The sequence below is a fragment of the Talpa occidentalis genome, unplaced genomic scaffold (assembly GCF_014898055.3).
Source record: "Talpa occidentalis isolate TD23 unplaced genomic scaffold, MPIMG_talOcc4v2.1 talOcc4.5, whole genome shotgun sequence".
NCBI classification, from domain to species: Eukaryota; Metazoa; Chordata; class Mammalia; order Eulipotyphla; family Talpidae; genus Talpa; species Talpa occidentalis.
In genome coordinates this window covers 99,913,744-99,936,717 of record NW_023604861.1, presented here as the reverse complement: position 1 = coordinate 99,936,717, position 22,974 = coordinate 99,913,744, and the positions used below count along the sequence as shown (strand labels likewise).

At 40.3% G+C, this 22,974-nt stretch overlaps 2 protein-coding genes across 3 annotated transcripts; one reads left to right on the top strand and one right to left on the bottom strand.

Moving 5' to 3' along the window:
* Positions 1–484: 484 nt before the first annotated feature.
* UNC50 (unc-50 inner nuclear membrane RNA binding protein) lies at positions 485–11,651 on the bottom strand. Of its 2 annotated transcripts, none has more exons than XM_037527912.2 (6): positions 11,528–11,651; positions 10,218–10,501; positions 9,356–9,476; positions 2,342–2,481; positions 2,152–2,253; positions 485–821 (listed from the first exon to the last, which is right to left on the bottom strand). In XM_037527912.2, exons 2-6 carry the CDS (start codon positions 10,495–10,497, stop codon positions 685–687), a joined length of 780 nt encoding a protein of 259 aa, XP_037383809.1. In that variant the 5' UTR covers positions 10,498–10,501; positions 11,528–11,651; the 3' UTR covers positions 485–684. The 2 variants fall into 2 exon arrangements, with proteins under 2 accessions (XP_037383809.1, XP_037383810.1); XM_037527913.2 differs by having other exon boundaries at positions 10,218–10,498.
* Positions 11,652–11,721: 70 nt separating this feature from the next.
* On the top strand, positions 11,722–20,974 carry LOC119259246 (cytochrome c oxidase assembly factor 5). Its single transcript, XM_037527914.2, has 3 exons — positions 11,722–11,932; positions 18,219–18,302; positions 20,555–20,974. The coding sequence occupies exons 1-3, from the start codon at positions 11,834–11,836 to the stop codon at positions 20,594–20,596; spliced, it is 225 nt and encodes a 74-aa protein (XP_037383811.1). The 5' UTR covers positions 11,722–11,833; the 3' UTR covers positions 20,597–20,974.
* Positions 20,975–22,974: the final 2,000 nt, after the last annotated feature.

Sequence of the window (22,974 nt, the reverse complement as noted above, 5' to 3'; positions counted from 1 at the left end):
GGGTGCCTGATGTGGAGTAAGAACTTTCCTCAGCAAACAGTTTTGTTTATGAGGTCTCTTCAAGTTGTAGATTGCTGTGTCCAGGGTGAGATTTCTTGGCTAGACTGCATCTGGGCATCATGTGTGTGTGTGGACTTTTGTCCCTTGTGCAGTAGCTGTCTAGCTCATTTTCAGATCTTTTGTAAAGGGAACCATTTCACAGGTACCTGTTTACTTGGTGTGTCCTATGCAGCACCTTGAAGCCATCGTCAAGGCTTTTGAAATTTAGGCTCATGTGGCCTATACAAATGTTTAGAATATAGCCCTTTAGAAACGGGGGCTGTGTACACCTTGTCAGTATACATACATATATATCCGGAGTGAGGTAAGGATAATTACTGTGGACTACAAATAAAACCTTTTAATATGAAGTATTTTTGAAAGTATCTGTTTTTCTCACTTTGTAAATTATTCTTATGGAGCCATGAAAGAATGAAATACAGGCTTTAGTTTAAAAATATTTATTATAGAAATGTACATTTAGTTTTAAGGAATGTACTTGACAATGGTGTGTCACTATATTTACTCAAATTTGCAAGCTTTATACCTTTTACGATATCTACAATGATAGTTTATTTACAAGTTTTATAAGAAATCATTACTTCATCAATACTGTTGACAGTTATAATGAAATAATCTCACTTTTCATTTCACTCTGTACTTGTAGAAGGAACAGAGTGTGTGGGTAAAGTTCCATCCTAGAGCTAGTGAGAGTCCATAGAGTAGAATGAGAGGTGCAAACGGGTAGAGAAGAATTACTGTATTTTTCAAATCTGGCAATGCTGGAAAAGACACAAAGTTCATTTTTTTAGAGGACACATAGTACACGGACATTTTGAAAGACATCTCTTACTACACTATGTGGGGCCAACAGTAAGGTGATGCGTATACAGCTAGAAAAGAATGTTCTTACAACTCTGCTTTGTCGCTCCCTTCTCATTCATTGCTGTGCAGAAACCAAAAATGGGTATTATTTCAGCACAAAGGCTGCGTGAGAAGCTAATCTAGGACTAAGTGGTTATTAATTCCCTCTAAAGCACCATGAGCCCAGGAAAAAAAACCTAGCAACTTGGGATTTCCCCATGTAGAAAGCATTAGACTGCTGCTTGAGAGGGTGAGATCGCAACTAGTATCCCAAGCTTATGGAAGAACTAAACTTTTCAAATGGCTATTTGGGGACAGATTTTGTATGTTTCTTACTCATTGCTTAGTTAGTGGGTCCCTGCCCTATGCAGGCTAACCTACATATATCTCCTACACTGAAACTGAGCTCTACTCAAACTGTTCTGAATTGTAGGGAGGTACCAGGAGGGTGATCAAAAACGCAAGGAGAGAAACCATCATGTGGTGGTGTAATGGACTTTAATGACGCTTTCTCAAAATGTATAAAAATCATTAGAAACTTTACCATGTTACAAACATTTCCCCTGAACTAGAAGGGACTCCTAATGCCACAAAGAAGGCATAATTTAAGGAGAAGGTAAGTGGTTTCTGGCAAAAGCAGCTAAGGGGGGTAACGACCACTCTGAGCTGAGCACAAGCAACAGTGCGTATGAGTGGTTCGTATTCACGGCAAGGACCCAACCATGCAGGGGACAAGGAGGCTCTAAAAGGAAAACATGCTAATAATCGTAAGATTGCTATTTAATTCTATTTAGTGGAGATCAATTCTTAACATAGCAGAGAATTTCATGATAAATTTGCAGATGCCCCAAGATCTCCTGTGAAAATCTAGAGAACTATACAGTGTTTATGAGCCCACACAGCGGACCGAACCCTTTACCCACTTGGACCTACTACTACTGTAACCCAGAACCTGAATGCCAAGAAGAAATTGGTCCTGAGTTCAAGTAACTTTGAGATAATTAACATGGTTTAACGTCTTGAAATTAGAAATTTTGTATCAGCTAAGCCTCTTTCTAGTTGCATGATCATGGGCAAAGTGATCTCTCTGCCTGCTTACTCATTGGGAAAATGGAGATAAACCTATCATAATGGGCAAGTGAAATATTCATAAAGAATACTTGGGACAGTGCATAACGTAAATCATCAGTAGTAAAACAGTGTTTCCCATCCCTGTTATTTTTTCAGTTCACAAAAAAATTTACTTACCACTGTATCCTAGGAAGGTTACATAGATATAATAGCCAACGGCAACCAACCATAAGGTATTTCCAACCAAATATCCAATAAATGTGTCGGTTAAGATAACATCTGCCAAAGAGATGCATACAATGAATCTCTTCTCAATGCATACGATGAAGGCTGTTTCATAATATGCTGAGAAGTTACTGCTACTTACGGTTGATGAAAAAAAGCTGGATAAAATGCAGAATGACTAAGAGTGGGTAAAAAGCATTCAGATGAACATCGAAGGCATAGCCCCACTCCACATCATAGTCTCTACTCTGCCGTTTCACTAAGTACTTATTAGAGATGAACCTGAAGAGCAAAGTTAAAATTTCTTGTATGATTATACAGTAATATTTACTGATGACTGCACAAGCATTATTCCAGCAGCTCAAGACAGGTAAAACAGACAAAACTGCCTTAATCTAGTGGGAGCAGACTGATCATGTATGTCAGATTGGGGGAAAAGGATAGAGGATGTTAACTCTGACTAGCAGTATGGCCACTGTAGGTGGTCCCTGACTTCACTCCCTTTCACAAGACTGACTAGCTTAAGGAGAGGCTGAAGCACCCCTCTGCACCTCAGAGGCCAAGACTGACTACATCTGCCCCTCCCCCAGGCCATTATAGTAGGGGGGGGTGTCTCGAGTCTCTAGCTCCACGGGCAAAAGAATAATCCAGGGGGGACACTAGCCTCCCACTCCACAGCACTGTGCATTGCCATGTGAGAGCCCTTTCTCTGTTCTTGCACCACGGAGCCAGCAGGGGAATCTTTCGGGCTAAACCACTAGGAATCTGACCTGGACAGAGGCGAGGCTTGCAACAACTACACAGATCTTGACAGACCTACTTTACACCCGTTGTGCCCAAGCCTCAATCCCAAGCAGCGGCTTTGCTTTTCTGCAGAACCAAGTTGAGAACTCACTGACCAGGGAACTCAGCAGGGTGCGTACCTGCCTGATTCAGATTCTCAATAGTTTTGCCTGCCTGTAGAGCAAATGCCCGGAAGACGGAGACATAACCACCCACTACAGAGGGCCTGCCCGCCCCACTCTTAAGTAAAACCTTCAGCCTATTTGACCAGCAAATGTAGGGTACATGGGCAGATTCAAGGCCTACATACAGCAGCACATGAACAGAGCAGTCTGTGAGGTACCCATCTAGAGAGCCGATCCAGTGGCCTCACCTGAAAAGAATTCAGTGCACAAAGAAGGCTGATTCTAGACCTACACCACCTTGATAGGGCAGGGAAGATAAAAGTTCACAGCCCTATTGCGGAATAGTAAGCAGCTGTAACCATGTAGTAAGCCCGACTAGACCAAAGTTAGGCAGAGCCTCCCTGGTGGCCTAGGGGGTTAATCTCTGCGCTATCACCCGCTATGGCCTGAGTTCGATCCCTGGCCAGGGAGCTAACCCACATAGGGCGCGGCAGGCCTACTCGTGTCTTGCCTGCTGCTCCACCCTGTGGTGTATTTCAGTCTGTCCATTCACCTTTCCCGCCCTGCCCCTCCCCCCAACCTTCCCTGCCCCTCCCCCCAACCTTCCCCGCTTCTCTTCCCCCCCAACCCCGTCCCCCTCCAATCCAAGCAGTCAGTGGAAGGACCAGACTGATAAAGAGATTTCAAAAGTAGACATGACTGTATAGAAGAAGATATGATTTCTAAACAAGCATAAACCTGAATCATACTAAAAACAGAAGTAAAAATTAAAAAAAAGCATAGTCAGATTGTGCAACCAGTTTAAAAGTTACAATTAAAAAACATGCACATTGAACAGCAGAAGAGTAGGTGGGATTTATCCCCTGCGATGCAAGCATGGTTTAACCTATGTAAATCTATTAATGTGATACAATGAAAGAATCATGATTATCTCAAAAGACAGAATAAAGCATTCGACAAAGTTCATCCATTCATGATTAAAAACTCAGCAATGCAGGCACAGTAGAAACATCTAAACATCATAAAAACCGTATATGACAATTCCATAGCTAACATCATAATCAATGGTGTGAAGGCTGCAAAGCTTTTCCTCTAAGATCAGGAGCAAGATAAGGATGCCCACTCAGCACTCCCAATCTACTGTACTTGAACTCCTGTGCAGATTAATCAGGCAACAAAAAGAAAGAAAAGTATCAGAATTGGGCCTCCCTGGTGGCGCAAGGGGTTAAGCACCGCACTATGAAGCAATCCGCAGCCTCTACAGCACACGTTTGATCCCTGACCGGCCAGGAAAAAACCCACATGGCACAACAGACCTCTCCTGTCTCGCCTGCTGCTCCCCTCAGCAGTGTATTGCAGTCAGTCTGCCTGTTCTGTTCCCCGCTCGTCTCTGGTGAATCCTCTCACCCCCGCCCCCCACACCACTAGGCCTGGTACCCCAGTTCTTGTATACATAAATAAATATTTTAAAAAAACAGTATCATATTTGGAAAAATTATGTTTGCAAATGACATGATTTTATACAGAAAATCCTAAAGACTCAACCAAAAAATTATCACCTCACACCTGTTAGAACAGCCATTAAGAAAAAGACAAGCGATAACAAATGCTGGTATGGTTATGGAGAAAGGGGACCTCTGTGCACTTATGGTGGGATTCTAAGTTGATAAAGTCATATGGAAAATAGCACAGGATCCTCAAGAAATTAAAAATAGAACCACCATATGATACAGCAATTCGACTTCTTGGAATATATCCAAAGGAATATCTGCACTCCCATGTTCTTAGCAGTTATTATCTACAAAAATTAGTTATGGAAATTTCCTAAGTGTCCATCAATGAATGAAGAGGGGGTGATCTGTCTCTTGTTTGTCTATCAATCATGAAATATTACTCAGCAATAAAAAAAAATGAGGAAATCCTAATAGTTACAACAACATGGATGGACAGTGAAGGCAGTATGCTAAAAGGAGTAAGACAGACAGAAAAAGACAAATACCGTGTGACCTCACTTATATGTGTAATTTTTAAAAAATTTAACTCAGAAAAGAGATCAGATTTGTGGTTCCCAAAGGTAAGGAAGGGAAGGGGAATATGCAGGAAGGGAGTCAGAAGACGCAAATGACCCAATATATATAAGTACTAGGGATATAATATATAATTTGATGAGAACTAACAATATTTTATGATACATAAGAAAACTAAATCTTAAAATTTCTTGTCACAAGATTTTTTTTTTACTGATATCTATAATAGATGTCAAGTGAACCTACTGTAGTAATCATTTCACAATATATGTAAATAAGACAATCATGCTCTCTATACGTTAGTGATGCATATAAGTTATTTTCAGCAAAACAATATGGTCATAAGGAAAACAATAAAGATTAAAGAGTGGTAAAGGGAATTATCTGAGTCAGGGCATTCTAGGCGGAGGTGATGGTATAGAGTGGACGTGGCCAGATGCTTGGCCTGTGTGAAGACTGGATAAGGAGGGCAGTGTGCCTGGACGGGTGAGAAGAGGACAGAAAATGCAATTGGACAAGAACTAGGGAGTCGGATCTTATGGCTCCTGTGGCTATTTTAAGGCCTTTGGCTTTTACTCTTAGTGAAATAAGAAGTCACTGCCCAGAAGAATATCTGACTTAACTGCTTTGACAGTCTCCTGTGGCTGCAGATCTGAGAACTCTTGGAACAACAGTAGAAGAGAGATCAGTTGAGGGAATGCTGCTAATAAGAACAGAATGGTAGCAGTGAGGGTAGTGACCTGTGAGATAGATTACAGAGATTACAGTAGGAAAGCAGAGTCGATAGGACTTGTGAAGTACAAGGAAAAAAGTTAAAGATGGCTGAGTGATTTCTGTCTTGAACAAATGGAAGACTGAACTGTCATTAACTGAAATGGTGTGGCTGCGGGAAGAGTGGTTTGCAGGTGGGAAAGAAAATGCAGGAGTTTGGATGTGGCCCTGTTAATGCAGAAGATGCCTATGAGTATGGAGTAACAAGTGTGTACAGTCCAGAGGAGTGGTCCAAACTAGAGAGAGAAACTCATCAGTGCACAGATCATATCTGAAGCCATGAGAATGAACGAGATCACCCAAACTATCATCAAAGAAAAAGAACAGGTTCAAGGCCTAAGACCTCAGTCTTCACCTTTTTAAAAGGTTAGGGAGTAAGTAGGAGCCAGTAAGGAAAAAATAGTGTCACAGCTATGTCACTACTCCACAGTATGGACTACTAATCCAGTTAAATGATGAGTGAATGAAAAGTAAAACATCCAGGTAATTGAAAAATATATCTTCAAAGAAAAAGAACAAAAAGGATTATCTGATTAAAAACACAGCTGTGGAACTTTTGTTATCAGTGATTTCATGTCAAGAATACAGTTAAGAAAATGCTATGCCCACAACAGAAATAAAATTTTCAAATACAAAGGATCATAATAAAACAGTCCGGCATTCAGTTATCTGAAACTATCTAATATTGCATCGTGTGAACACCTTCTGTTTTAGCCAAGAGCGTATGTCATTAAATTGAACAGGATACACATCTAGTTCACTACACTTGAGTCCCCAATCTGGCTCTCCTCCTGCTGCTCTTAGACCCTCATCAAATTTCTTAACTGGATATATTCCAGGTGTGTGTCCTTAGTCCACATCTTACCTCCAGAACAGACATTTCCTCTGAGAGAGCTCAAAGACAGCTGTGGTTTTCACTCCCCCTCCATATTAATGTGCCAGTCATGTCTGTATCTGGGGCCAGATTGTCGTCTGGGTTCAAAGTCCGTCTACTCCAAAATCTACTGAACCTTTATTCTCATTAAATATTTAACAAGCCACCTGAACTCACCATGCCCAACATGGGATGCTTCATCTGCACCTTACTTCTGAACTAAAAACTTGCAGGCCATCTCAAAAGAGGCCTCAGACTCCTTTTCCCAACCCTCATCATACCACAGGAAGTTCCCTAATCCACTGCTCTCCATCCCTCTTCCTATCATCATCACATTAGTCTAGGGTCCCTCGACTCTTTCCCAGGCCACCGCAATTGTATCCAATTTTGCTCATCTTCTCCAGCTCCTCCTCCTCCTGCACTTTCAGAGAGATTTTTCCTAAAGTGTGAATTTGGTATTTCTTTACTGAAAGTCCCCCAAATCCCTCCCTCTCTCACCCTCCAATCCACATATGCAGCCTATGAGATAAAATTCATCTTTTTCCTGAATTGCACTCAAGGCCAATTTCACTAATCACACCTCCCAGCCAGGCAGTATCACCCTATGCTCCCGGGCCTGACATGCAACCCTTCCAAACTTCCATGCCTCTGTACCTGCAATCACTGGTACTAGGAACCAACCATCTCATTTCCCCAAAACACATCCTAATGCTGGTTCCTGTGGTGCCTCTAGAATGATTGCAAATACATGTCAACACTTTCTATTTCTTCATACAATTTACAACACAAGTTCTCAAAAATATGCTCTCCTTTTCCTTAACTCAAACTGTTAAAGATTCACACTGAAAATTCTAAACTCCAGGATGAGTTAGTTTCTGTGGGCCTATGATCTCAATGCTTCCCACAAATTAAAGTGTTCCTTTGAAAGTTTCAGTAATTGAGTTTTTTTTTTTTTTTTCACATACCACCCTTTTCATGGATATTTGGACAACAAATTAGGCTACATTACCTGATAGTACTAATTTCAGACCAGATTTTAGTACTTTAGGTTAATAATGCATAGCATTTACTGGTTACCTACTAGATACAAAACCTGTACTGTATGAGTCAAAGGTTAATGGAAAATAAAAAGCTGGTATCATCAGAGGCTACAGTCTAAGAATTTTGCCTAAAATATTAATAGCTACCATTTAACAAGCACTTACTATATGCTTTTCATCTTCTCAAAAGATGAAACACTGCAAAACACATCACTAACTCTTTTTTACAAAGGAGGAGAATGGGCCTAATAAAAGTTACACAATAAATGACTGAGCTAACATTTGAACGCAGGACATCAGTACTTTTAGCACTCTCACTTTGAATTTGTCTGATTGTGAAATGTTCAACAGTATTTTCTTTGACATACAGTCACCCCATTCTATTCAACCACTGACTCTACTGAGGTCGCTTGCCATATCCATTTCTTTCATCCAGTATGCCAACCACATAGGAGTACTTTACCTATTCAAAATAAAAACCAAACACTAGATTTATACTCACTATATATTATTACTGTCAAATCAAACTAGACTAAGAATAAGAATCCTTTCAGCAAAACCTGTGTCAGTGTGTTAGCATAAAAGCACCAAAAATTTAACAACAAAAAAATCCCTGAGGGGCCTCCCTGGTGGCGCAAGGGATTAAGATGCAACCTATGAAGCTGTCTGCAGCCACTGCAGCATGAGTTTGATCCCCGGCCAGGAAGCTACCCACATGCTGCAGCAGACTTCTCCTGACTCGCCACTGCTCCCCTCAGCAGTGTATTTCAATCAGTCTGCCTGTTCTGTTCCCCACTTTGTCTCTGGTGAATCCTCTCACCACCCCCATCTCTGGCCTGTACCACAGTTCTTGTATGCATAAATAGATCTTTAAAAAAAATCCTTGAGTATACTTCATTTTATGCCAAAGATTTAAAGATCCATGAAACAGCCCTCAGATACTACATATTCAGAAGTAAACCACTGACAAATTCAACAGAAAATTGCACCATCAACCAGACAACTTAAGCAAAATTGGCTAACTACAGTTTTGCAAAATCAGGGATTTTGTTAGCATATAATCATTATTTCAATTCCTTTATTTGTCACACTATAAGACCATCCTTTGTAGTATCTTCTAATACAGGTACTGACACAGGTGTGCAAGTTACAATCCTGGCAGTCAAAATTGATGTCTTCAGGGCCTCCCTGGTGGTGCAAAGGGTTAAGCACCACACTATGAAGCAACCAGCACGAGTTCGATCCCTGGCTGGCCAGAGAGAAACCCACATGGTGAAGCAGACCTCTCCTGTCTCGAACGCTGCTCCCTTCAACAGTGTACTTCAGTCGATCTGCCTGTTCTATTCACCACTCTGTCTCTGGTGAAGCCTCTCACTGCCCCTGCATCTCTGGCTTGTACCCAGCTCTTGTATGCATAAATAAATAAATCTTTAAAAAAAAAAAAATCAATGTCTTCAGTTCATTTATGTTGTTTCAATTTCCATTAGTTACTCTGTGCTTGACAAAATCCAATGGAACTCTAGTTATAGTACTTACCACATTAAAGTTGATATGAGAAGGCCAACACCTACACAATCTATGAACACAACCCAAAGGAGAAGCTTTATCGTCTCAAAAAATCCCATGTCCAACACAAAGCCGAATCCAATAGTGGACACTGAAAGAAAGATTAACAAGATTCATTCAGGCACTTTACTAAGTTTGAGGGACATGGGGCACAGTCCCTGCTCTCCAGATGCTCACAGTCCACTGGAGAAGACAGACATGTAAACAAACCCCCAAAGATGTGTTACATGTGATTAATGAAGAAATGCATACCACCATGAAGCACAAAATGGCCACTGAGATATCTTAAGTTTGCTTATCTGTCTTTGGCTTTAACAGGGCAGCACCAGCATTTAGATTAGCAGCAGTACTAAAAAGATACTCACATATTTTAAGTACAATTAAAGGTGAAAAAACCTTACACACTTCAATACCCTACAAATGATTAGGGCCCTTTCACACTACAGATAATTTAAAAGTAGTTGCTCAAGGTCTTATCAGTACTTCAGAACTCTCACTTTGAATATACTGAACTCTGAAATGCAATTTCCAATCTTGATACTCTTTTTCATTTCTGTATTATTTATTATAAAAGACATGGAGAAACTCTATCCTTCGCTTTTCAAAGTCCTGAGGTAACAGGTTACTCAGGCATCTGCCTAGGACTTGTAAACCAGGAAGAACACAACCCTTTCTCTTGTAAGATTTTTGAAGCTTCAGAAAAGCAGCAGCAGCTTCAAATATTCCCAAATTCTGACCTACAGCACATTTATAACAAAAGATCCCCCAAATGACAAGTCCAATCTGAAACATTCGATTTGTTTGACTCCATGACAAATAAACTAACACTTACCACAGAGCCAGATACTTAGTAAGACCAAGAAAGCAGGGTCATCTCTGGCCCATTGATCCTTTGTCTGTTTTCGGTAATGAAAGTTTCTATAAACTCTCTGTGGAGAAGTGAACAGGTAGAGCATCTGCCAGGCAGCAAACTCAAAGTCCATCTGACGAAAACGAAAAAGTCTTCTCAAGTATTTGTAGCGTTTTGCTCCAGCTGTGTGTCTTGCTGCATCTCTGGAATTCAATACTCCATTCCCCTGCCCTAGGGAATTCATTGAAGTACTTGGCAACATCCTCCTTGATGGAATAAAAAAATTTTTCTTACAATTAATCTTCAGAAACTGTGGGCTAGTACTCCACATCTGAGTTATTTAGGAGTAAGGTCACTTTACATTTCCTCTCCAATCCTTGAGAGGAGTAGGGCATCAAAAGCAAACGGAATTGGTTCTGAGACTTAACTTGGGGGCTTCACAACTGCTTTTTGCACTCCGGGAAAAGACATCATCATGCCTTTCTGAACCATCATACTACTACTTAAATAGGGCCCAGCTGTTTCCTACACACCTTCCTCAATCCTCAGCACTCCCAGGTAGCTGTTATCCAAGGGGGAGAGAGTAAACAGGAGCACTAAGAAGTGACCTCCACAGCGTACTGAAATAGTGATAGGGTCAAAATTTGAACCTTCAAGGAAAAGCCTTTTTTTAAGCCCTCTGGAAACTCTTACTGAAGAGGTAAAATAAAATTGCCTATTCGCAACGGTGCATCAATCAGGGCATGACCAGCAACCAACTCATTCAATAGAATCTGATATGAAAACAAAGCAAAACTAAAATTCCCAGTGTTTTTACTCCCAGAGTAGTTCAGCAGGGGGAACAGCAGTGTGAACGTCTAGCCCAACAATTCTCAAGCCAGGTGAACGCAGGTCAAGGCCCGGTCCCCACGACTCGGCAAGTCTAGTGTCCAGCTAAACTCCTCGGCCTCTGAAATGCAGCCTGTCAGAGTTTGAGGGCTGGGGCACCAGCTTTAGCAGATAAAGACAGAGGACGCCCAGTTACATTTGAATCTCAGACACAGGAAAAATTTTGGTATACGCCTGTCCGAAACATTAAGTGGGGCATACTAATACATTATTCGTTGCTTGTCTGAAATTCAACTGCGGATAGGCGTCCTCAATTTTTATCTAGCTACCTTCCGGCAGGCTGAGCAGCCGGACCTGGGCACGGTCATTCCAGGGCTCAGGAACGCGGGCCGCGAGTTGCCAGAGAAAACAGCACCAGGCACGAGCCCGAGCCGCACGCGGACAGAGCGGTCCTTAGGCCTCACCTGGAGCCCCGGGGCAGCCTCCTCCGGGGTCAAAGCGACCCGCCACCTCAGCCAACAACCCAGCCCAGCAGCCGCCGGGACAACTTCCCTTTCCGCAACGTAGCGGGCGCTCGAGGAGTGACGTTTCCCGTGCGCCCACTTCCGCCGCGCGCACTGCCTCTCGGGCCCCGCCGTACTCCACAGGGCCGCCGGAAGTTGTTGCTGCTAGTTTCCGGTTCCGTCTGTGCGGCGGTCGTATTCTCCCAGCTGGGTCGCCGCGCTTGCGGGGAGAGCGGGTTGGGGCCGCCCGCCCGGGGAGGCGCAGTCATGCCCCGGTATTACGAGGACAAGCCAGAGGAAGGCGCGTGCGCGGGCGTGAAGGAGGACCTGGGTGCATGTCTGCTGCAGTCGGACTGTGTACTCCAGGTAGCGCGGCCGGGTGCCGGGGTGATGCTGACGCCTGGAACGGGGAGGCAGGGCCGGCGAAGGTCTCCCCATCCACCTGCAGTGGCGGCCCACAGACATGACTCGGAGCTAGCCGTCCCGGGTGTAGACCACTGCTCCAGTTTACAGAACTTGGGCAAATCCACTGAGCCGTGGATTTCAAGCCTCAGTTTTCTGTGGTGTTAAATTGAAGATAACGAGGCACCCGGTTAGGTTTTTATGAATATTAAACCATTTCGGTTCGGTTAACCTTGAATTCTGGTACTCTGCTAGGTTCTGGAGACAAAAAGAATGACATACCTTGCGCGATAGAAAATGAGACTCTGGAGTAAAATATTAGATACATCTAGTGTGTTGACTAGTAATTTCTCCTTCCCTTTGTTCAATACTTACCTTGGATTTACCTTGTATTGACTTGCATTTGTTTCTGGGTTGCAGTTCTATACATTTTCCGATAAATTATAAATGAATTGGCTCCCTGTTTTTTTGTCTTGCTTCCCTACACTCTTCCTTCACTGCAGGCACAGGTCTTCTCTGGAGCCGGTCTGAGTGCAGTGAGATTCAAAGTTAACTGGTGATCAAGGTCCTGGCCTAGAGCCCAACTAAAGCACAAGTACCGTTTCCAGTTACAAAGGCCCGATGAGCAGGCAGTCAACTCTGTGCAACTGGTTTTGCTTCTAGAGACGTTACATCAGAAAGTTGCTTATGTTTCAAAAAGACAACTACCCCTAAATGGACATCCACCAGAAGGCTATATAAGTAGTTCTGCTGATTTACGATTTACATTTGGCTCACTGATTTAAGAGTCATCTGGGCTGGTCTCCTACTGTCTAGTAAAATTTCAAAGTTCTTACATATTTAAAAGGTTATCTAGTCCAACTTCCTTACACACATGAGACTGAAATGCTGTCTTCAAGCTTCCCTGTCTGAGGCTGTTTTCTAATCTGCTGCTTGATTGGTGCACATATTCAACCAACTCCTAGTAAATGCCTATTAACTAGTACCTACCACCCCCTGTAGATAAAAGATTAATCAGTTCCTGTCACAATCTACAAAGGCTTAGTTTGATGGTGTCTTGTGCAGGAGATAGCGTCCAGTGAGTCTCAGGTAACGCGTGATCCTGGACATTAACTCAGGCTGAAGTAGACCAACTCATTATAAAGTAGAAAGTAGCATTTTTTTTTTTTTTTCCATTGGAGACCTGAGGCACATTCACTTACAACCCACACTCTGACAGTGACTGTCTCTGTCACTAAGGAACCCCTCCCCAATACACTCTTTAGATGAAATAAAGTTTTCACCACTAACAAATACTTTAGGCTAACAACCCTGTAGGCTAATGATACAGAATCCATTGTGAAGAGGTCACGGGCATAACATCCATGAGTTCAAGAGCTGTAATGACCTCATGAAAAGAAAAAAGCGAGGACTCCAGTCCTTTTATTATGCTGCCATTTTATTCAACTTTAAATATAGAGAGCTTTCACCTGTTTCTCGGAGAGCAGCAAACAGACTGTGTCCCTGTGGTGGTTGTGGGGAGAAGCCTGAAAGGATAGCTTGTGCAGTCAGGGAAATGTGAGAGGGGACCAGGAGAAGCTGGTGCCTTTGGGGCCTGGAAGATGTGGAACGTGAGATGGCTTAAGAGGAAGGTTGCCATAGGTGAAGACCCTTGTGTGTCAGAGTGAGCAGATTTTGTCTTGGCATTCAGTGTCAGGGAGGTGATGCAGAGGAGCAATCTAGAAGGTAAAGTACACAGTAGGACTAGAAAAGAAACTGCAAGAGGAGGGTACTGGTGGCAAGGACAGTAAGTTGGTGTTTTGTAATGACTGATTCCTTTATTTAGCAAACATTTGCACACTAACTAAACTAATTCAGGGGACATACAGATGAATGGAACATTCACTTCTGTGTAAAAATTGAATCTCTGGAAAGCTAGACAGCTGTCGGCAGAGGTATTGACCAGGCAATATGGCACAGACTTCACTAGGTATATGGCCTTACTGGTGCAGAATTTGATCGACTAGTATCCTGATGTTAATAAACAGTCCCTTCAGTGCAAGTGCATTTAGTATGTTAAATTCATCCTAAATGGTGACTTCCAACTGGAGTGTGAAAGGGCAGTGCTGAGGTGAAACATTGCATATTCTGATGCAAGGCAATCGCCTACCTTCTTACTTGGTATCACTGGTATTGCCTACCCTACCCCACTAGGGACTCTGAAGACCAACGGAGGTTCTATTGAAGTCTGCGCCTGCTCTGTATGACCATCTCACTTTAAGATTTTTCATTCCTTAGCTTCTTGAATAAAGAAGTTAGTTTAATCTTCTGGTAAAAGATGGATGCTCCTTACCAATCCTTAACTCACTTGAAAAGTTGCTGGACCTCAATCTCAGGAGGAATTCAACATATTTAGATCTATTGACTTTGATGAGCGATGGGGAACTATAGTGACTCAGATCTGTTCATTAATGAATAACGATGATTAGGATGTAAACTCAAGTGGAGAAACAAGGCAAAAGCAGATTCTAAAGGCATCTCTTATTGATAAGTGTTCTTAGGATTTTATGACTCCAGGGAGATCAAAAAGGTTGAAACTATGTCTGAGGAACCTCATTCATCACATTATCTTTGTATCTCAACAGCTTCCAGACATGCTGACTTCATCAGAATATGTGGGGATGGAGGCAGAGTGCTTAAAAGTACAGATTTCACTGCCCCCCCCCCCACTTCCTTTCAGCCTTGGCAAAAAACTCGAGAGTCCATTAGGATATATATTCAGGTACATAGTACAGAGACCCAGAAGAATGGTATCTTGAACTAGATAATCTGTCTTTTGCTCTTGTGCCTGAAAGAAGGGCTGGCTGGCTCCTTTTAGTCTTTCATGGACCCAGACGACCTGGACCTTTAGGTTTTAGGTGCTGTGATGGGAAATAAGATATTGCTGTCACATTCATGGCCCAAGATTGCTTTGCTTCCATATCATCAGGCCTAGAAATGTGATACATGGGGAAGAGGGCAAGGCATGTTCCTTTCAGGACCAAACGAGAAGTTTTACATTTAATCCATCACACTTTCCATTGTATGGAACCCCACTGTAATCATATAACCACATCCTGCTGCATGGGTGGCTAGGAACTCTAGCCTAGCCATATGCCCCACTAAAAAGAAAGAGTGGATATTAAGGTACAACTTGCTGTGTGCCATTTCAGGGTGATGAAGGTAGAGAAGGAGGATGAATTAACTTCTCTTTTTCTTAGTTTAGTGTAACTACATGGACCTTTCCACTAGGTAGTTAGCAGATGGGTTGAAAACTTGTAAAAAAAAAAAAAAGATGACAGATTAGGTTCAGGAAGCATCAGTTTGTAAATATTACATATAGCCATAGTCTTATATAGTTTTGGTCTTTCATCTGCCTCCAGTGTCCATTTGGACAGCACACCCCGTCAGCAGCCTTTCATTACAGTTTGGACGAGGAACATACTAGCGTGAGGAAACTTGCTGCTGTGTTCCACTTGGGAGAATCATTTATGTGGGTGACAATTGAAATCGAGGACCCAAGCAGATGTAGACTAGAGAATGTCCAAGATTCTTGGGGATTAGGAATATTATAAGGTGGCACCCTGTAACTTTTTCACAGTAAAAACTAGGGGAGTATATCTGGAACTTGCAAAAGAAAGGTTGTGGGAGTGGTTGCAATGGTGAGGTTGGTGTCAAAATCTGCTTGAAGGGAAATTCCTGATAATAAAGAACAGGTGAAATCTGAGCTACATTTTTTTCTGATGCCAGAAGGTCCCAGATGTTTGTATTTAAACAGTAGTATAGTCTACCTTCTTAACATCTATCTAAAGTGCTTATTTCTTGCACTTTAGATAGATGTTTGAATGTGAGGATAGATGTTTGAATTTTAGATAGAAATGTTTGAATTTGAGGACACCTAATTCTGGCTGTTTGAGCTTTTAAAGTCAACACTGAACAGGTCATTTTTATTCTCAAGACAAAATTGCCTGACTACATTGCATCTCCCCTCAAATAGGAAAATTCCATGATCTTCCTTCATATAGTCAAGCACTGCATGAGGTCAATATTTATAAACTGTATTTTTTAAAAGATTTATTTATTTATGCATACAAGAACTGGGGTACAGGCCAGAGGTGTGGGGAGTGAGAATATTCACCAGAGACAGAGTGGGGAACAGAACAGGCGGCTTGACTGAAACACACTGCTGAGGGGAGCGGCTGGTGAGTCAGGAGAGGACGGCTGCGCCATGTGGGTTGCTCTGTGGCTGGGGATTGAAGTCATGGTACAGCAGCTGCGGATAGCTTCATAGGTTGTGTCTTAACCCCCTGTGCCACCAGGAAGGCCCTAAACTGTATTCCTTTTAAACTTTCATTATTACTTAATAGTTAGCATTTGTATAGGAGCACTTTCTTTCCTACCACCAACAAACTGCCCTGGGTAGGCAGAGGGGGGAGGGAGAGGGAGACAGAGGGAGAGAGATGAGGGGAGAGAAAGGGGGGGGGAGAGAGAGAGAAGAGAGCGAGAGAGCGAGACCTTTGTGAAGATTTAGTTACTTAGACAAATTAGTCAGGTTGGGTTTCAATTGGAGAAATTTGGCTGCAATTAATTTTAATCTTGCCTCTTTGAATTGTGAAATATGCTTTCTATAGATTCTTCCATGCATCCAATGTATTCTTCGTGCCTTTTTGTTAACTGTGTGGCAGTACATATGTTAAACATTTCATGATAGAGTTAGTAACAGAATTTTTATTCAGTATTACTCATGAAAGGAAAATACCTATTAAAAATTTTAGCTCTTACCTATTTTTGCAGCTATTTTGTAAATCTGATTTTCAATGGTTGTAAAAAGTCTTGTTAAGAAACAGAAATAAGCATTTCTCCTGTGAACATTCTTATAGCAGTGTCCTACCTTGATGGCTGAAAAGGAACGGTTTATTTTTTATTTTATATTTATTTTTAGATCATTGTTCATTTTTGTAAGTTTGACCCCTCCCCTGAGGTGTAGTGCCCATAAAACTCCCATCACCAAATCACCCGTGAACCGTCACCATAGTCTCTTGTGCTCTTCCCTCCCCTTTTTTGACTCCTATGCCTGCAAGTTTGTCTTTTTTTTTTTTTTTCCCTGACCTCTTGTTTGGTTTCCTTATATTCCTCCTATAAGTGAAAGCATCTGATATTTTTCTTTTTCCTTCTAACGTACTTCACTGAACATGATCCCTTCCAGCTCTGTCTGTGGTGCTGCAAATGGCATGAGTTTATCTTTTTGATTGCAGAGTAGTATTCCATGGTGTATGTATGTTACATCATCTTGATCCAGTAATTTGTTTTTGGGCATTTAGGTTGTTTCCATAACTTAGCTATTGTAAATAGTGCTGCAGTGAACATATGAATGCAAGTTTCCTTTCAAATTAATGTTTTTGTGTCCTTTGGGTAGATTCCTAAGAGTGAAATTGCTGGGTCATATGGTCGATCCATTTTTAATAATTTGAGAGTCCTCCACACAGCTCTCTATAGTGGTTGGACCAGTTTGCATTCCCACCAGCAATGTGAAAGGATTTGAAAACTAATAGTTTAATCCAGTTTTCTTAACTCTCTTTGAGCCTTCCGACTCAGACTCAAACCTCAGACTCACACAGAACTTTTCTCACAAGCATATGTAAATTCTGCTAACCTCTCTCTTTCCGATTCTTAGTTCAACTTTTCAGAATACAAACCCTGTGTGGTTAGGGGATAGAAAAGGCAGAGATGTGTTGGAGGTAAAATTGTTTGTATTAAAATTATATAACCGAATACTTTAAAGCCACTTGATAATACCTTCCAGAACAAATCATAAGCATTCCTGCTCTCTCACCTGCCCTATCCCTCACATAAACACTATTTCCTCTCTGCCTTTAGGAGTCCTTGGGTGAAAATGTTTTTAAAATGCTGAAGAAACACCACTACTATCTTCACTTTTATTCTTTCTCTTTACATATAAGGAGTTAAAAGAGATCATCTCTAGATTTTTATATAAATATGTTAAAGTATTCCATGAAAACCTGTTTTCAGGAACACTTAAAGGGCCAAAGTTACTTGATCCATTTTTCCCCTGCATCCTTTTCTCTTTAAGCAACAGTAGTCAAAGTGAATACATACTGGTTCTGATGTTATTCTTTTCTCTTTTAACTTTTCAAAAAATGTAATTTCAGATTAATTGTTATTTTGTATTTTGTGAGATTTCCCATATATTTACATTAATTTTGTGTCATAGGAAGGAAAATCCCCTCGGCAGTGCTTAAAGGAAGGAAACTGCAAAGCTTTGAAATACTCTTTTTTTGAATGTAAAAGATCAATGGTAAGTGGTTAAAGATTTTTAAAAGTTAATGCTAAAAATTAGCTTTCTGGAGTTAAACATGTGAGTGACTTAGTAGTTATAATTAAATTGCAGTGATATCATCTGGGAGAAAAATGGATGTAGATATTTCTTAACTCTAATAAATGAATGTTAGGTGGCACTCATGAACTCAACACTAACTGTTCAGTTACTTGACCATTGTGCTAACTACAGCTGCTGATCTTCATGAATTTCTAAAAGTATGAGAATAAAATCTTGCAAGAATAAATGGTAAAAGCTGATATTGGTCACTGTGAATTCATTTGGCAGTTACACACAAACCCGTAATGTGGGGTTTTAATTTTAAACACAGTGCCTTAAAGTTAAGATGTGACTAAGGCAAAATGTTCATATCTGTTTGAATTTTTGGGGTGATGGTTGTGGAAAGAGAGCCTGAAAGGACATTGTAAATTTCTAGGTTTCCATTCTGACAGTCTCTGATTTAAAAAATTTACAAAGACCTTTGGAGTGGAAACTGACAGCTGTCTCTTTGTGAAACGTAAATATAAAATCAGAAATATGAATGCCACTTTAAAGAAAGCAATAACGTGAACCTGCTTTTGTTTAGAAACTGCTGCATACTGCTTGTTGACAAGAGAAGCAAAGCATATAGGATATTTATGACCTGGGAGGCCAAAGAACTCGAGCTTGCTTCTTAACTGATCAGATCCAGGGTGTAATGTATAGTTAGATTAAATTGGCCATGCTCCTACTAGAGGGGGAAGGTTGAGGAGTGGGGAACACAGGAAGAGGGAGCCACAAGTCTATGGTGAAGGACTATGGGTGCTTTGGTGATGGGTGTGGTGTGGTGACATACATTTGAGGAGGTATGACCCTGTACCCCTAAATCATATTCAGTGTTGTAAACTAATGTTACCTTAATTTAAAATAATGGCCTTGCTCTTGCCTTTCTTATGTGACACAATTCTCTGTCATATTGTCCTGTCAGTATACAAATAAGGATTTTTTTTGCCTTCTCTCACAGTTTGCTTATCCATGCAAAATATAAGCCTTTATATCTTTCAAGAATTTTATATCATGTTTAGGTAATTGAGTCATCATAAAGAATAGTTAGGAGATAATGGTAAATTTTACTATTTAATTGTATAAATAAACTCTCTGAAATTCCCTGCCTAAAAATCAGTCTTTGAACTCTGAAAGTCGTAAGAAATAAGAATTTCAAAAGATTTCACTATTTATCTACTTTCTGCAGAAACCTGTGGCAATCTTGAAAAAAAATTAAAAGTACTTCTGACCATTTTTTAGTATATATATATATATATATATATATATATATAAGACAAGTTTTACTTACATTTTGACACTGCAAATTTAAGTTTAGGAAACTTTCTAGTAAACTGAGTCTTATTGCCTTTGTCCAAGACTGTAATTCACTGTTAGTCCTCCAAGATAGTGGAGTCATGTCCACACATAACTAGTGCAACCTCAGTTATACACACCTGGCAAAAACTCAGAACATAATAAATTATGCTGTAATTTTTCTTAATAATTCATCATTGCAGGACCCAGAGTGAAGGTAAGATGGTAACTCTTCCCTCATATAAGCATCTCATCCTGATATAATTCCCATATTCAAATTTTTTTTTTTTAAAATATGGTTTAGATACACTTATGCTCAGATGAAGAAATAACTAGTTACCCAACTCTGAGTGTGTTGAACTCACTTAGAGGTCTTTTTCCAAAATAATTCTTTTCTGTAGAATTTCTTGATAGTGATTTTTGGTTTTCTGTGCAATTTTGCCTCATATAAATAAGTGGTTGCACGTGAGGCTCAGTTAAAGAACATGTTCTCAGCCAATAAATAGGTAAATTAAGGCCTTTTCAGATAACAAAGTGGCTAACAGTTTTCAGGGCTATTTCATCTTTTCTTAGTTGCTATTTAAATACATTTGAATATCAGCCAAACAAAATTTACTTCGTAAGTTAAATTTGCTAGAATGACATATTGTTGAGTGTATTTCAGAGAAAAAGGGAAATATAATTTGGATTTGAGAAGAAAAATCTTTATTGTAACCTTAAATGAAACTTTGTTTTTAATTGTCACCTTTATTTTTTTTCTCTGTAGCTAACAATTGCCTTTTTGATTTTATTGGAAGCTACTGTATTTCTCTCATGTAGTGGCAACCTTACCACAATTGTGTTTAATTAGCTATACTGTATAAAACTTGATTTAACTGTGCACTTATTTTCAGTTGGATGCCAGGTCAAGATTCAGAGGACGAAAAGGATATTGATACTACTATGTTGAAGCAAGATGAGATCAACAAATATCTTTTCCATGGTTGTTAAAACAGAGAACCCAAATAGGAAACATTTGCTGTATCTGTTTTTTCCCCCCTCCATGGAATACTGGAAAAAAATGGATGAGCTTTGTTTCTGAACATGTATGATGATTCTCTTGCTTTAGGTTATTTTTAGAAGAAAACTTTATTTATGGGCTGGGAGCATAATAAATGTGTTTAGAGAATTGTTCTAAAGCACGAACTATTATTAAACTTAACTCAAAAATGACACAATTTGTGTATCTTATGTGAATATTATGAACACCACTGGTGGGACTATTAGAATCAACATGGAGCCTGGTGAACTGTCTGCCAACAAATTTCAGGACAAAACCTTACTTTACTCTATCTGCCCTATTTCATTCTAAAATAGTGTTTGATTCCTTGAAGTGCTTCATTTGATTCACTTAAGTAACAACCTCAAAATTTTAACATCATGCATTAGACATAGCTGGACGTTGCCAGTTCTTTGCTTCCATCTCTTGATGGTTACTCTGTTCCCTGGCTTAATTTTCAAGCTGGCCCTCTCCACATAAGGGTATCAGTCCAAAGCACATATCCTTAATATCTCTGATTCAAAAAGAAAAGCGAGATCCTCCTTGTCTAACATCTACTAATCAAATCCTACAAAAGGAATGTCTTCCCTAGATCACCTTCCCTTGAATTAGACCATCCCTTTGGGAAAAGGGTAAGGCCTATGACCTTGTCAGCCCTTGACCTTGTGCACTAGAATTGGCAACTCCCATCAGAATCATACAGGAAAAGGATTCAGGGCAAACTGAAAGAACAGATGTTCACTATAGAAAGCAAGAGTGACAAATGCAAAATGTTTGAAAAAGCTTAGAATCACAGTAATTCTATATTATTTAATAATAGTAAAGAAGGCCTTCCTGGTGGCACAGCGGGTTGAGTGCAGCACTGTGAAGCTCTCCACAGCCTCTGTGGCGAGGGTTCGATACACTGCTGAGGGGAGCAGCAGGCAAGATAGGAGAGGTCTGCTGCTCCATGTGGGTCACCTCCCTGGAGGGGGATCGAACTCAAGCTACACTGGCTGCTGATAGCTTCATAGGTTGCCTTTTAACCCCTTGCACCACCAGGGAGGCCCTCTTGATGGATCTTTTAAAGACAAGCTAGAACATGGATGAAGCTAGAAGAAATCATGCTCAGTGAAATAAGTCAGAAAGAAAAAAAAAATACCGGATGGTCTCACTCATAGCAGGAATTTAGAAAACTTAAATAAGAGACCAGGAAAAGGACTAATCAATATCAAAATCAACAAGCCAACTATAAACCAGAGACACACTAAGGGGGGGGGGGCGGTCGGTGGCGAGAGGAAGGGCTAGAGTCAAAATAAGGGGGGGTGCAATTGTATGGGGAATATTACCATAATGAAAATGCATACATTGTGCAAAGATGAAAGATGATGTAAGAATTATATAAAATATTTTTAAAAAATAAAGACAAGCTAGTGGTTCTGTGATACACTTAAAAATAATTTTCGTTCCAGTATTAATAATTATATTTTTAACTTGTGGTATAACAATAATGTATAGTAATTCCTCTTCTGCAACCAATCTCCAGAATCCTTTTCATTATTTCATGTGTTTGTCAGTCATTTGTAAATCTTCTCTGGAGAAATGTCTGTCCAACTTCTTTGTCCATTTCTAGGTAGGTTTGTTTTTAGCTCTTTTGTTGAGTTGTAGGAGTTCTCTGAATAGCTATACCCCTTAGCAGGTAGGATTTATAAATATTTTCTCCCATTCTTCAAGTTATCTGTTCATTGTGTTTTGTCCTTTGATGCAGTTTTCAATCTTTGTGTGTCTATTTTATCTGTTTTTAGTTTTTCTTACCTGTGCTTTTCTTACCTTGCAAGAAATCATTGCCCAACCCAATGAAGCTCTCCCCATAAGTTTTCTTTTAGTAGTTGTAAACTCTTTCTAGTTTTTTTTTTTTATCTCATTTGAGTTGATTTTTTTTTTTATATGGCATAAGGGAAAAGGTCCAACTTAATTCTTTTGTATGTGGAGGTCCTGTTTTTATAATATCATTTGTTGAAGACACTGTCTTTTCTTGACTTACTGGTCTTGGTACCTTTATTGAAAGTCATTTGACCATATATGCCAGGGTTTATTTCTTGTTTCTTTATTCCACTGGCCTCTATGTCTGTCTTTATGCCAATGCCACACTTTTATTACTATAGTTTTGTCATAAGTTTTGAAATCAGAGAATATGAGACCTGCAAAAGTTCTTTTCAACATTGTTTTGACTATTCAGAATCCCCTGAGGATTCTGAGATATCATATGAGCTTTAGGATTTTTCTTTTTCTGCT